We start from the raw sequence: 15725 nt of genomic DNA, 5'->3' as shown, positions 1-15725 counted from the left end.
CCGTTATGACTTCTGTGGCCTTTGGCCCGTGCTGCCTCAAATTATTAGGGAGATGGTCAGCCTCACAGACAAAATTGTAAGTGCTCCTGAGGCAGGAGTCCCCTCTAACTCGTCTGATTTCTCCAAAGCGAATCAACAAGAGGATCTTAGTAAGACTGGTCCCTGACGAGGACCGTGTAGTCAGGTCGGGAAATCTTCAAACAGGAGGTGAGACTTGAACTAGTCAGTCAAAGAGAGCTATGGTTCTGAAGAAAACAAAGAGGCAAAGCAAGACCAGTCATTTGGTAGAAGCAAAGGGAGCTTGAACAAAGTCACAGGCTGCAGAGAAAATCAAACGTGCGCAGGACTGCATTCAGACGTGGTCAGACTGGAGCGGTGGTTTCGGGCTCGGGAGCAAAGGTACAAATGTGTCTGTTAAATCCATTAAGTAGGGTGTCATCAGATGCCTTAAAGTCCAGAAAGGAGTTTCATTCGATGCCTTAGGAGAGGGATGGCAAAGCAGTGTCATCTTGGGTTCTAATCAAAGGACAGTTGGCTATAACCGGGGTGTGTGTCTAGTAGCATTTTGAAGCCCTACCTTTGTCCACCTGAACAGAGGGTCACAAGTCATAAGTGACAGATGCCAGTGGAGTGACAGATGACAAGTGGCAGTGAAGGAGGGCACGCACCTTGGGATGAAGCTACTGTGACGTCACGCTCGGGGCGGGTGTCACAGTGGGTTAGAGAGGGTGAGTCAGCAGCAGTCACATCCATTATGGCTGCTATTCATATGACACTAAACAGGTATGCGGATAAAGAAGAACCAAGCATTACAGTTGGCTTCAAAGTTTTACACATGAGTGAAAGGAGGAATGAAGACCGACTCTCTCTCCCTCTCTCTCTCTCAGAGTATAGATTAATAATTCACCAAACGAGACAAACCCTACTGACTGCCTCTGCTAATAAGTGCCTCGGTCATGTAGGAGTTAAGTATACAGAAAGCTGCAGGATGCTATTATTTTAGAGCCCTGTGAAAATGTAATTTGATTAGTCTATTGGATGATATTCCAAAGAACCAAATGTCTTCCATGAATCAGTCAGAAATGCTTAGGAAAACCAAAATAAAAAATGCTTTCTAAGCCAATAAAGGTGCTAATTAGTGCCTTCTGCGTATCTCTCGCCATCTTCCCCAGTAATACATTTTGCAGGGTTAAGTGCGGTGTCTGCTGCTTCAGATGGCAGGCGTCCACCGAACAGTCGGCGGGGTGGCTGCAGACTCGAGTCTCTAAAAGGGAATCAGAGCTGGCATTTTCACCCAAGCAGTGGGCTGCCCTGATAGGGCAGGGCACGTTTTTTCATGCTGCAATTCTCCTCCAAACCAGCCCTTGTGAAACTGGGGAAGAGTAGGGCCTTTATTTGTTTTTTCCTTTCTTCATCCCCTGGTGCTTTTAGAAAGTAAAATCTCATTTTATAAAACTAATAAGGATGTCTTGGAAGGGGAAATAATTGGAGAATATATCAAAACCAAGCAACTAGAGAATCTAGTGAGGGATGAAGGAGGCCCTAGCAAGTAGGCTTTGTGGCGAATGCAGGCCCCTCTGTAAGGGTCTCAGCTTCTGCCCAGGGCAAGCCTGGTGCCTGTAGAAGCTGGAGAAAATCCAGGGCAACAGGAGCAGTTTGCTTGCTCTTGCTCTGATCCGAGCAGCAGACTCAAATGCCCCTGGGAGCCAGGCAGGTAACCACTAATGAACCGAGCAGGCAGGACAGAGAACAGAATTGCAAAGCACTTCGCCCCCAACAGGCTGCTGCCCCCAAGAGGCTGGGGCCCATGTTGCTGGATTTTCTGAGCTTGAAGGAAATTCTAGGAATCCCAATGCTGGTGAGCACTGGGCCACCAGCTTGTGCCACTCAGTTCAAGTTCATTATTGAAAACAGGTGACCTGACCCTGATAAATTCTGATCAGGCTCCAGGAAGCTTACCTTCCAAAGTGGCAAAAGGAAAGAAAAATAAAACTAAAGCAACAACAGCAACATTCCCACACCAGGCCAGGAATGATAACTTCACCCTTCTCTGCACAAGACTCTCGGCTGCCAGGTCAGAGTGTTGGAAAGGCCAGTGGCTCTGTTACCAGGACTCAGGGCACCCGGACATGCCAGAAGGAAATGGAGCAATGAACCAAATTAATTTTTCATAATTTTATTATGACTTTAAAAATGGGCTTCTCTTGTGAATTTTTAAAAAATCATATTGATTTTCCCTGGCTGGGTTTTTTCCAAAGTCTGAGTTTGGCAGCCGAGCAGGCTTATGTGTCTGATTGTAGTAGGTGGAGATAGACGTTCATGTCACTTTAAACGAGATCAAGGAGAAAATGTGTGAGTCCCACAGAGGATGTAAAAGCCAAATCCGTGCATCAGAGAGGGAAGGATCAGGTGAGGGGGTCCAAGCACCCCAGCTGTCCTCCCTCGGCCAGTGATGGCTGGGCCTGATGGGGAGCTGGAGGGTGGAAGGTGAGAAGGCCCTGCCCAAACAAGGCTGAGGTTTCGTAAGGCTTTCACCTGTGTCATTGGGCCAGGAAATACCCTTCCAGTGACCCGGCCTGAGCCATTTTGCACATTCGCTGGAGAACATGTTGCCTTTAGGGGCTTCTTTTCCTCCTCTGGCTTCCCTTGGTTTCCTGGCAACCAGATTGCTCCCGAACATGGATGGCAGGGCCATGGGCTGTGGCCCATGGAGTGTGGCCACCAACTCTGCATGGGCACTAGAATCTTCTGAAGACACCCTGAGCCAGGACTGCAGAGTCTTCTGGTGAGCAGATTTTCTGCAGGGCCAGGTTGTCCGAAACCGCAGTGAGGCTGAGCTAACTCTCCTCATCTGTACCTGAACATGGAGCGTTTCCTCTGGGACCGTTGGAATAATTCACTGTGGCCATAGCACCAGACCCCTGGCCTGGACATGCACATTCGTTCACACATCCCTGGAAACCCAGAGCAGTGTCAGACAACCAGAAAAGACTGAGACCATGGCCAGAGGGGCGGTCCCAGCAGGACGGGCAGATCCGTGGGATGCTTTAGGGGAGAAGAGACTGTCGGAAGCTCCAGAATTCGCTGCACAGGCCAGCCAGACACAAAGGGATCCTGCCTTCATGAGTTACATGCAAGGCAGTGAGTGGAGACAGTAGTGGCAGAAAGGGGAGCAGGGAGAGAGAGAGAACACATTGCTTAAAATTGGTAAGTATTTATTTTAGCTTCCACATTGGGCAGCATATTTAATTTATTATGGCATCCAGTCATTAATGTGACTGTCAAAAATTACACTGGGCTTGCACGTGTGACGTGGTTAATACAGTGGCAAATGGGCTCTCCCATGTGACAACTTCAATCAGGCAGCAAAAGCCGTGTGGTTTGGGAAGCCCTGAGACTGGGCTGAGTTCAGTGGCAGGGCCACCTCGGGTTAGCCAGGCCTGCTGTGGGGGGCACTGGGTGCTGAACAGATCACAGCCTTCGAACTCTGGGCCTCTCAGGTGCCTCACGGGGCGAGGGGGGAGCAGATGGGACCACACCATCCCAATGGCTCCCTTTTTATCTATGTAAATTATTAGAATTTTGCAAAAGAATTTCTCTGCTAAAACCCACAGTTTTAAAGGCACTGATGTAATGGGCAAAAAAAGACTGGAGTTTTGGTTCTAACTTGGTACATAGGTTTGAGTCAGATATTTTGACTTACATGAGTGTCTGTCACCAGATGTCACCTAGGACATTTGAAAAGTGGCACATTTGTATTATCCTCATGGTCATTCACCTCAATATCCCATCCTTGGCAGTGGCTCCCTGGAATGTTGGTGATGAGCGGTTATGTATTTTCTTCACGTTAGCAAATTCTGAAATTACTGTTTTTCCCAAAAACCCACTCATGCCGTTTATTCCGAACAAAGGATGGCAGATGAGCTTTATCTCATTCAGTCACCTGTTAGTGACTTTCTGGCCGTTTGGGGAGCATGTCCAGGCTCTGTGGGAAAGTGAGGTCATCCATTGGTGGCATCTGCCCCTGGGGCAGGGCTGGGGGCAGCAGCACTGGGCCATGCCTGTCCCTCCCCTCTTTGTGAGCCTGTGTCATAGATGCGTGTTTTAACTCCACGTGATTCTCGTGCTCACGGAGTCCCACCTGTCATGTGGAGCAGACTGTTATCTTACCTGCTCTCTAACTGCCTCTTTTTGCTGCAGTTATGTGTTCAGGGCCAAGCTAAGAATCTGCCATTTGCTCACACCTCGGTAACATACCACTCGTCCCCATCCCCCTAGACCAGTGTTCCCTTCCATCCCACACTCGCTGGGCCATGAAAAAGCAGCTGAACACTATGGGCATGCTTATCATCACCCCCCAAATTTAGCATTCAGAGACAGGTTCAGTGATATCCAGAGATCTCTTCGTAGATGCTACCCAAACGAGAGCTCTGGCTCCAGACCAAAGGGCCTTTCACTGCTTTCAGCTTTCTTTCATAGGTGTCAGCCACTCTGTTTGTTTTCCCAGGTTTCTCCCAATCTGTATTGTCTTTCTTACAGTGAAAAACGTCACATTTTTATAGCAGTGCAGGGTGACAACAGTCCCCGATTTTATTCATGTCGCTCGCTGGCACCTGGGAGAGCCACAAGTGACAGGACATGAGAAGACTGGAGAACCTTTTGAGAAACTTGCCCCACGTTCTGGGTGTGTCCTTGCACCAGGAAGGACACGGCCGTGCGGTGCCACACTGTGACACGGTTCCGAGTAGCACAGCAAGCCCAGACGGGCCTCTCTGCCCCGTGGTGTTCAGCCGTTCTGCTTGTCCCCAGCGCCACTAATCAGGCAAATGGACTTCCCACGTTACCTTTCTCACATTTACTTATTTGCTCAAAAATCTTTCATGGATTTTTGTATCCTGACAAATACATATAAACTCATCTTTCTGATTTTCAAATAAGCTATGAGACATTCTGTTGGCACTATGGTATTAAAAAAAAAAAAAGACACCCAGCAACTCACAAAAATAAGCTGTGGTATCCTGTAGGGCACTGAAATTTATTCAATCCCTCTGAGCCTCAGTTTGCCTCTAGCAAGTGGGGATTAATAATACCTATTTCATGCATTTGTTGTGGGAATTAAAAGAGTCTGTGCATGCACCTTGCTTAGCACATTGCCTCGCACAAAGTTAGTACTAAATAAATAGTAATATTGTTGCCATAATGAAAAACAAAGGTAATGATACATTTCTGGATCTGCAGCTTTTGACTGTGAATTGGGCTCATTACTCAAAGTGTGTCTCCTTTTTCATCTGAAAAATACGGGCGGGTCCTAAATTGTAAGGCTGTTGTGAGGACTCTATGGCACACATGGAAGGTGCTCAGTGAACACAAGTCCCACACATGGTTTTTGCCTGTCCCCACCCTTGCTTCTCGTCCTGCTGTGAACCACCAGAGAGAACTCCAAAATGCCCTGTTCTGACAGCCCTGCCGCTGAGCTCTGCCCTTGCTATCGGCTTTCTTCCCCCTCCTCGCCCCGCAACACCTCCCTTCCAACAGCCCGATCCTCCTCATCCTTAGAAACCCAAGACAAGCTCTACTCTCTTCATGAAGTCATTGCCGACCCAGAGCAAGGGCCACATTTCTTCAAGTGCAGAGAAGCCTCAAGTCTCATGCTTGTGTTGTCTCAGACATGCCTGTCAGTCACATGTCAGTTCATTTGAGGGTGAGAAAACCTTCCACGAGGTAAAAGGAAATCAAGTCTCCCTCTCCCCTTGTTGTTGCAGCTTTTTCGCCCGAACAAGGAATGGTCCATGTGACCGTGCAAGACTACATGAGGTAGGTGGCAGCGTCGGCACCACTTCCCTCTGGGGTTTTACAGCCACCTCTCTCATTGACGAAGTTGCAGTGAAGGGGGTTTCTTGATAATGACATAGGTCTTGGGATCTTGTCACTGATTGAGCCACAGTGCTTAGAATGTTTTCACCAGTCTTGAGAGAGAAATAGAGGTTCTTAACATGTTGTAAAGGCATGAGCAAATTAAATCAACAAGTGCTGACTTGGGGGGCATTTAATTAAGAGGTGCATAAATGGCATTCTGCTATAATTCAGCTGTCCATAAGGACCTGTTCATGAGACAGTTACATTCATGTTTTCATATTACCAGCACTATTAACCCCATGTTCTTTGCTGGACGATAATAGCTATAATTTTCAATGTTAGGTGGAAAGCAGTGAGAGTCTTTTAATTTGAGGAGAGTCTAGGTTTCAAAGCAGTTCCAAACAGCAGCATCAGCGCCACCTGAGAACTTAGTAGAACAGATTTGATCCCCACTCCAGACACTTCGAATTGGAAAGTCTAGGGATAGAGTTCCAAAATTGGTGTTTTTGCAAGACCTTCGGATGGCTCTGGGCACGCTCTGGTTTAAGGACCCCTGAGCTGGACTGTGAGCTTTTGGAGGTCAGGAGCTCTGCTTCCTGCACTTCAGCCGCTCTTGCACTTTCAGGATAATTCCAGTTAGTTGAAAACCAACTATTCAGCACTGCATCCCCCGGCCCCTACCAATTTACACCAAAAATGCTGCTTTGTCCTAGTTCCTTCCTTAAAGAATTAGTTGTTTTTGCTGGTCAAAAAGTCATAGAGACATAGAGGACAACAGAGGCAGCTCATTTTGTTGAAGAGAAAACCGAGGGTCAAGGTCAGTGACTCACTTATATGCTCCTGTGGCTTGATTAGAACTGGGACAACAACTGGCTTCAAGGCCAGCCCAGTTTGGGAGAACTCTGCTGAATGTTACAAAATGAGGTGCGACCCTCAAACCCCGAGTGAAACAGAGTGGTAGTGGGTCTGTCACACCTGGGGTGAAACAACAAACGGGAGGTCATCCCCTGCCGACCTTCACATCTCCTGGCGAGCCCAACCCTCTGTTGAAACTGTTTACAATTTGGAGACTTGCACTTTCTTGGCTTTAAGGTAGAGAAGCCACTGAACAAATAGGTGGGGCCCAGCTGCTCCTACTGACAATGGACTGGACGAGGGTGAATTCAGCTGCCCGCCAGGACACCTTGGTGTCCTTGGGAACACTGTTGTCTACATTGTTTCTTTGATAAATTCCAATGCTGTGCCAACTGGCTATTGTATCCGATGAGGTGAGACACAGCTCTGGTATGTCTGAGCTCTCTGCTGGCCAACTGTATCATAACAGGGTTCCATTCTGTTTGGAAATGCCTTCCAATGCCTTGCTGCACCAGCCTCCGTGGGTAGAGTGGCACTGGGTTTTTGCTGTGGTGAAGGAGTTTACCTGCTACGTGTGGTTGGCCCAGGAGCCTGGGGACAGCACTCTGAGATTGCCAACCGTGCATGGTGAAGTCCTTGGTGATGAGAATGATGAGGGTCACTTCAGTGGCTGCTCCCTGTATTCTTTCATCACATAATTTTACCTTCCTCCCGAAAGTCAGTGCCTAGCAAAGATCGTTCCTTAAAGGTTTCCCAGTGATTTGCCATCTGTCTAGAGTGAGACATTCTGCACCTTCCTAATGAGCACTAGCCGGCACCCAACACTTAAATTCTCATGCCTTCTGTAACACGACACTCATGAAAAGCAGGGCAGCGCTGCCTCTGCTATCCCTTCTTCAGAGCCATGGCGGTTGTGGGCTGTTAGAAATGATGAGGGCGTGCAGATCTGCTCTGGAAGGGAAACACTCGAAATGGCCTCCCAGGGGGCTGTCTCAGTGGACACATCTCATCGGTATCCACCCTCGCACCCCGCCCCCACTGTAGATCTCTGCACCAGTTTCCAGAAACTCCCACCCTGTCCAGAGGGACCAGTTTCAACTCCTGCCATTCCGCAGCAAGCACACCACAAAGGTACGTGATTGCCAGGCACTGTGCATCCAGGAAAGTCACTCTGTGCAGCAGTGGATTTCGTGAAATTGCAAGTAGGCACTTGAGAAATATGTGAATGGGTGGATGAGAGAATGAATCGGGATTTCTAAATTCCAACTTGCAAAATGAGTATAAAGGGGTCAGTTAAATCAACTGATTATATGTCAGTGAGGAAATGGTCATATATATTATCAGTGCCCTTTTTATGGAATTCCATACAGTGACAAAAGGAATAGGTAGTTTTATATACAATAACTTATGATCTTCAAGTCATATGTTCAGGAGGAAAAAAGCAAGATGCCAAAAGCTCTGGGGAGTATGTTTTATATTTATAAAGAAAATGTGCAAACTGTGAAGCATGTATGTAACTACCTAGAAAAATGTCTGTAAACATACTCGTGTGTAAATTGAGCAGGAATGGGGGTTAGAAGTGGTAGGAGTGGTGGCTGAGAGGAGAGAGATCCTTACATGTAATATAGTTTTTGTAAGAAGGTGAGTGCATTTTATGTTAAGGTGACTAGAAAAAAAGTGGCTTTTGGTTAAGTGAACTGTTATTGGATATATTCATTTTCTTATAAAATTAAACATAAAATAGTTAATGGCACTGAAAATACAGTTAATGACAAATCAGTCAATAATTACACTCTTGGCCATGAGGCTGTGAGCCTTCGGAAGGCAGGACTCTGCCTTTGCTCTTTTTCATGCCACGGGTGCCTCACAGAGAGTCTAGATCCTGAGAGATGTTCGACAAATATTTGTGTCGACTAATGAGGTAGAAATTTGTAGAACAGATTAAATTTTTCATGCACAATATATTCAGCAGATTTTTTGCAAGCATTTTTCCCCCTTGAACCTATTTTATGATACGGTGTCAAGTGATTGCCACACACACATCCCCCCCCCACCCCCAGTCCTTTTCAGTGATAAGACATTCAAGCCAAGCGTCAAAGGCCCACAGTAAGGTCATGGCTGTTCTGCTCTGCAGTGATCTAATCAAGAGCAAAGCACCAGACCCCTGTGGCTCATTAGAAAGTGTCAGAAGGATACTGGGTGGTGCCTGGTAAGTGGGCCTGCCTGGTGAGACTCTAGGTGGCTCTTGTTGAATGTGCGAATGGGTAAATAAGTGAATGGTAGTTAATTCAATTTCAACAGTGAAGTCATGAAAGTACATGTCCAAACTACTGGGGCATCTCAGATGAGCTCCTCAGGGTTGCATGTCAAGTAAAAGCCAACAAACTTCAACAAAAGAAGGTAGCAAACCTAGAAAAACCTCATGAAAAGTTCTGATTCCCACAGAGCCCAGGAGTTTTCCATGTTTAGTAACACAGTCACTGAGAGGTATAGTAATTAGGAAGTGAGTTTATATCTACAATTTCCTGATAACTGAAGGTTATCATTTTAAGTGCCAAAGCTGAATTAAAAACAATCTGATGAAAGCACTTCTGTTTCTTACTCAAGTACAAAACCACAGAGAACATATTTTAACCCAACCTACAGTCTTAAAATTATTGTCTTGAAACATCGCTCTTTGTAGCCTGTCTGCATATCCTCAACAAGGCTGTGTAGCTGAGGATGCCCCAGCCTGACACTCTTTAGAAATAGTCTTCTTTGAGTCTACAGTTTCAGGTTTTCCCCCCTGTTTTATGTTGCCATCAACTACCATCTCACTGTGGTTTTCAGGGCAGGGCCCTAGCTTCTGCCCTACCACCCCCCTCTCTGTCAAATTTAACATTTGCCTGTTGTACAATGGTAAGCCACATAAGTGAAGTCATGGGAATTGCGTGTAAGGTACGGCAAGCAGTTCCTGAGCGGGGGTGATGGGCTGTCCCTCAAGTACATCTGAGCTCTAGGAAATGCACCATCTGTCTATTCAGATTTCTCTCTCACTCAATTTCTAGCAGACTGGGGTGTTGAAGTGACTAGGAAAAAATGGCTGTTGGTAAGTGAACTGTTACCGGATAAAGATATTTCTATTTTTTACTGCAGCATTCCTGAATGGCTGGAATTCTGGGAAAAAGATCCGGTGGAGATTCTCTTGGATCTGGGGTTTGGTACTGAGGAGCCAGACATCTGCACGCAGATTCCAGCCAGATTCCTGGGTTGTGCCTCCGTGGCCAGAGGAATCAATGTCCGTGTTTTCCTTGAAGCTCAAAGGCAGCGCATGGACATTGAGAACCCTGACTTGTATGGTAAGTGAGGACCACATGGCTTCTAAATCATAGCAGTGGCAATTGTTACCAAGCCAGGGCTGGCTGCCCGATAGAAGCCAATACACTGGCTTTAAAAAAAGACATAACTTTATTGTGAGACCAACCAGCAAGGAGACAAGAGGCAGAGCTCAAATCTGTCCTCTGACCCAGAGTTCAAAGAGAGGTTGAAGGGGTTGAGGGGAAAATGCTGGCATGCAAAAGCACTGGGAGGGCAAGTTTCAACTAGGGGCTTTGGGACTTGGCCATTCATAGTAAGCTATGGCAAAGGGCTTCAGCATCTGACCTTCGTAGGCAATGGACCATTCGCTTCTGAGAGGATTCTGGCATTAAGCTTCTATTATGTCCCAGTCCTTTGGTTCCATGGAGTGGAGAGACTTTAGTTCTGGGTGTTATTGAAGTTACAATTCTCTCCTCTGTGCATGCTTTGGCCAAATGCTGTTTTCTTCTGTTGTCCCTGAAAAACAACCCAGTATCTTGTTGGAGATGGAGTAAGACCAGTTTCCGCTGGTTCTGTAGTTGCACCATGAGCAGTGAGATGAGCCTCAGTATGAGGAGAGATGGCCTGGGAGATACAAGTGGTGGCAACCTGCCCCTCTGTCGTGGCTTAGAATAGTTTATATACTGACCACTCTACATGTCCACTGCAGGCCTCTGTGTGTGTTGGGGGAAGGGAGATGTGTTCCATGTTGTCTTTATTCATGAACTTGGCCCCATTACGTGGAATATCACTGGTTGCAATGACAGAGAAAAGGTGGAAATGGAGAGCTATACTTGATTCTTATATACTTCTGCTCAGAATATGCACATACCAAGTCTATTCAGATTTTGTTGTCCAAAGTATGTCACATGGCCACACTTAAGTCCAAATGAGTGAGAAGGAACAATCCTACCATATGCCCAGAAGGAAGAAGATTGGCAATAGTGCTTAACTGCACTAATGTATACAACAGCCACTTACCCAGGAGGCAGGACACCAGGATCTGACAAGGCTTGTCATGAGTCAGTGGGCGACACCTTAGTTTCCTCATCTATGAGGCTGAGAACACTAGTTAGTCCACCATGAGTGCTAAGTGATGGTTGTTAACCTGTCAAATCTCCATGGTTATTGTCAGGCCTGCTCTTTTTCTCTAACTGGGAATGCTCTTTTCTAGAACAGTCCTAAGGATGTTCTAGGGGCATGTGTCCTGTGCCTAAATACTTTTGGGGAGAGATGCCTTGCTGTTAAAGAGGTTTATTTATTGTAGGATTTGGTTAACATGTTGTAGTGTACTCTCAGGCTCAGAGGCAGCATTTTCAAAAGCATTTAAATCCAATACCCCTCTCAGAGGAGGGATGAAGAACATCTCCTCCTTGGGATGGATTTTGTAGAATGTGGGACTGAAGAAAATGCCAAAATTCTGATTCTGAAGTAAGTTATTTTAAATAAATAAATTCTCTGAAAGGAACATGAGATGAAGTGTTTCTGTCAAACAAATCTCTTAGATTATTCATTTTCGTTCCTGTTTCCCCTGTCTTCCTCCGAGAGAATTTGATCTCAAAAATCTCAGCAATCAGATTTTCAAAAGACTATGTAAACCTGAAGGTGTTGCAATGTAATGTTTTGGTTTTATGCGTTTTTTTTACCTTTTAGAAGAAATTAATATCATTTATTGTTGTCTTCTCCTCCAAATCACAAGGAGATGTCCAGTTCTTTGGTCGATTCTTTATTTGGGGGGAATGGTAACACTTACCAATATCTGAGGAGTATTCGAGCCGATCTGTAAAGTCAACATTTTACAAATAAAATTGACGTGTGGATCACAGGGGAACCAGGGATTGGCCCCCGGTCCGAGGATGACCCACCCACTCTTATTCCCAACACTTAATGCTTGGTTAACAGTGCCATGTAACTCTTCTCATTCAACTTTTACTGGTAGCTACACTTTGGATTCAAGAAAGCTGGGAAGGTCGAATGTAAAATGAGGAATAATAATAAAGCTAGTTGGTTTTTCTAAAGACAGAAGAGAAAAGTATGTGTCATTCAAAGTCAATACAAAAGGTTCACACTTGGTAGAGAATCAGTTCGTTCCTCACTCCAGCCCTGCCCAAAGGCAAAACAAGCAAAACCTACTCATCCAATACCTCATGTTACTGTGCTCTCTGAATCAACTGAACCAATTAAATGGATAGGTTTTTGTCTTAGTCGAAGTATAAAAATCTGCTATAGGATGGATGTTAACACTATCATAAAAGTGGAATTAGGATTCAGTTGTTCCCTTGGGCTGACAAAAGAGATTTAGTTTCAACTAAAGCTGAATTTAGGGGTGAAGTGTAGTTAGAATGCTTCTGAAAACATTCAGAACACGAGATTTCCTTCAGGCCTTGAAGGAATGTCGTAGTCCTTTGGAGAAGCCCCTCCCAGTTTTCGGAGTAGGAGGAGGAATAGTCAGTACCTTCCCCTTTCAGGTGAAGGAAACAGGCACAAACCTGTGGTCACGGAAGAGTCAGTATCCTCGCCATGATGGTGGGCACAGCAGAACAGCATCCTCTCCCAGCCCTGTGGCCTTTGCCACTGCTGAGCTGGGCCACTCCACGTGCCATCACAGGGTCGACAGAAGGTGGCCTCCTAAAAACAGAGTCTTCTGTTTCCATTACCACTGGTTTGTGGTATCTGATGGTACCAAAATACCAAAAGTATTTCTCACCATTTTTTCAAAGGGGTTACATGTCCTGAAATTGGCCCTTGTTGCATTAGATCTCCCCCATACATGAATTAGGTCAGTACTTGCATATTGCCTAAATAATTGAGGCCAGATCATCCCTAAAGATTTACAAGTTCAAAAGCTGTTTTGTTTGGAAAAGCAAATGGGTTTTCACATCAATGACTGCCTCTTCTTGAAAGACTGAGGACAGCATATTTCTTTCCAGTGTCTTGCGCATTTACAAATTTAACAATTTCTATAACATTGTGCTTTTAAGAACAGATGTGAGAGATAAAGACAGGTATTATGACCCCCATTCTCTGGATGAAGAAACTGACCACCTACTGTGTGCCCAGCATAGGGCGAAGCAGCACACATCTACTAGTTCAATTACTTTGCAGTCACACTTGCAGTGATTGGTGGACCTGGAATTTGTATCCAGGCTTTCTGACTCTGTCTGCCCTGGTTTTTCCACACTCTCAGGTGACGATAGATGGAGAGAATGGAGGTGAGGGTGACGATATCTTCTGCCAAAAGTGGTGGAAGAAACTCAAGTTCACCTTGAATGAAAGAGCTGGGTTCATTTTTTGACATTTAGTTTAATTCACAAGAGTAAACTCAAAATAGATCCTCTTCTGTCAGTTTTATGGCTCTGCACACAATGAACTATTGGCATGTGTGAATCTACCTAGTTATGCATGTACAATGAAATATAAAAAGATATTCACTTTCCCCATGATACAGGAATGTCTCCTTATATGGAGGAATCACCTTTATAATAATTAGTAGCATGTGGAGAAAAATAGTTTTAGGAGCTTAAAAGCCTTCCCATCTTGAGAATCACATGTGTCAACCAACCTTTTCAGTATTGACTACCTTAATGCAATTTCTTTAAAAAGACCCAATCTAAAAATTGTGTTTCTTATATTATTCAGGCCGTTTCCGACAGCTGGAAATCCTGGATCATGTGTCCAATGCCTTCTCATCTTTGCTGAATGAGGTTAACACTCTGCAAAGTAAAGCTGAAGACAGGGATGGGGAGGAAAGTGTGCAAAGAACCTCCATGGGTGGAGCCAAAGAACATCGAAGAAGAGTGGGTGAACTTCTCAGGAGATCCTCAAAGCAGAACACCAGGGGAGACTGTAGTTCCAAAGTGTCAGAGTCACTGAAGAACAGGGAAGAATTTTCCATCCCCTCTGTACAACCAGAGCCTCATGGAACACAATTACCAGCCGTGACAGATAGCCAAGACGACAGCCATTTGCCTCCTTTGGCTGAGCATTGGTCTCTCCAAGCCTGTGATGACTTGACACCTTGCTGTCCTCCCCGAACTCTTCTGAAAAAGTGGTGGCCTTCCACACCCATGCTAGACAGGCAGGCTCCTCTTTCCTGCATGTCTGAGGGGTCAGTCAAGGACAGGATGCTGAAGGAAAACTGGACCAACAAGCTCAGGAGCTTCTCTGGTGTGAGCAGAGTGCCAGACTCCTTCGAAATGGAGGAGGTCAGTGCTGCTCCTCTGTGCTCAGCTGCCAGAGGAAGGAGTCACGGCATTTTTTTGTCCTCCTTTACCCCTCATCGGTCAGCCTCTCTGCAGGATGTCTTATTGTTCCAAACTCCTGCCTAGTCTAGGACGCTCAAGGTCATTGTATTTGCTTCATTTGGAACTAAATGAGTGTGAAACCAGCCTTTGCTGGTGCTCACTGATTTATTCGGCATCTCAGGGTGCTTTTCCCTTCTCTGACTTTCCATGTTTCACCTTCCTTGAGGGTCAGTTCAACCACTCCCCACTCGGTGCAATTCCTCCTCTGGGCTCTCACAGCCTAGGCAGCAAGAGCTTGCTGCAGAAGAGACTGTGTGTGTGTTGTCAATGACATCGCCCCCACTGGCTCCTAGGGGACCAGGTTTTGTTGTCAAGGGGATCTGATTTGGAAATACTTCCCCACGATGACTAATGTAGGGCCTGGGACAGAGAAGCAGGGTGGGTTTGGTTTTTATTTTTATGGGACCATTATTGTGTTCATTCACTTTGGCAGTTACTGATATCCACATAGCTTGACCCCCATTTCACACATCTCTGCTTTTCTACCCACACTTTCATCTATTCATGTACATGCTCACCATCCTTTGGATGACATCCCCACCTGTGCTTCTCAGTCTTTTTAAAAAATACAGGTACACATTTTCACTCATTTCTCGTTGCTTTTGTTCTTGTTTTTCAAGTACAGTTGTCTCCATTTCCCCCCACACCCCGGCCATCTCCACCTCCCACCCTGATTTCACCACATTTGGCTTTGTCCATGTGTCCTTTATACGTGTTCCTTGATGACCCTCCCCTGTGATAACCCTGCTGCCTTTCCCCTCCAGTATCTTTCCCACCCACCCCCCTCTGGTTACTGTCAGTTATTTTTTAAAGATTTTATTTATTTATTTATTTATTTTTAGAGAGTGGGGAAGGAAAGGAGAAAGAGAGGGAGAGAAACATCAATGTGTGGTTGCATCTCCTGTGCCCCCTACTCGGGACTTGGCCTGCCATCCAGGCAGTGCCCTGACTAGGGATTGAACTGGTGGTGACCCTTTGGTTTGCAGACTTGCACTCAGTCCACTGAGCTACACCACCCAGGGCTCAGTTCTTTATTTCAATGTCTCTGGCTCTCTTTTGCTTGCTTGCTTGCTTGTTTTGTTGATTAGGTTCCAGTTAAAGGTGAGATCATATGATATGTGTCTTTCACTGCCTTACTTATTTCACTTAGCATAATGCTCTCCAGTTCCATCCATGCTGTAGCAAAGGGTAGGAGCTCCTTCTTTCTGCCGGGTAGTATTCCATTGTGTAAATGTACCACAGTTTTTTTATCTACTCATTTGCTGATGGGCACTTAGATTGTTTCCAGTACTTGGCTATTGTAAATTATGCTGCCATGAACACGGGGGTGCATAGGTTCTTTTGGATTGGTGTTTCAGGATTCTTAGGGTATAA

The 15725-nt window shown here is 45.7% G+C and overlaps 1 protein-coding gene across 6 annotated transcripts in view; it reads left to right on the top strand.

Moving 5' to 3' along the window:
* ITPRID1 (ITPR interacting domain containing 1) overlaps window positions 1-15725 on the top strand; it is a 118071-nt gene that overhangs the window by 58584 nt on the left and 43762 nt on the right. For all 6 annotated transcript variants that reach the window (XM_037126551.2, XM_037126549.2, XM_037126550.2 and 3 more), the window contains 4 exons: window positions 5763-5814; window positions 7756-7842; window positions 9847-10049; window positions 13687-14252. In XM_037126551.2, coding sequence (XP_036982446.2) covers window positions 5763-5814; window positions 7756-7842; window positions 9847-10049; window positions 13687-14252 — 908 coding nt within the window. The remainder of the gene's footprint in view (window positions 1-5762; window positions 5815-7755; window positions 7843-9846; window positions 10050-13686; window positions 14253-15725) is intronic.

The sequence above is a fragment of the Artibeus jamaicensis genome, unplaced genomic scaffold, assembly GCF_021234435.1.
Source record: "Artibeus jamaicensis isolate MK-2021 breed Jamaican fruit bat unplaced genomic scaffold, CSHL_Jam_final contig_1016, whole genome shotgun sequence".
NCBI classification, from domain to species: Eukaryota; Metazoa; Chordata; class Mammalia; order Chiroptera; family Phyllostomidae; genus Artibeus; species Artibeus jamaicensis.
The sequence above is the reverse complement of the archived record's forward strand: the minus strand, read 5'-3'. Positions and strand labels throughout refer to the sequence as shown.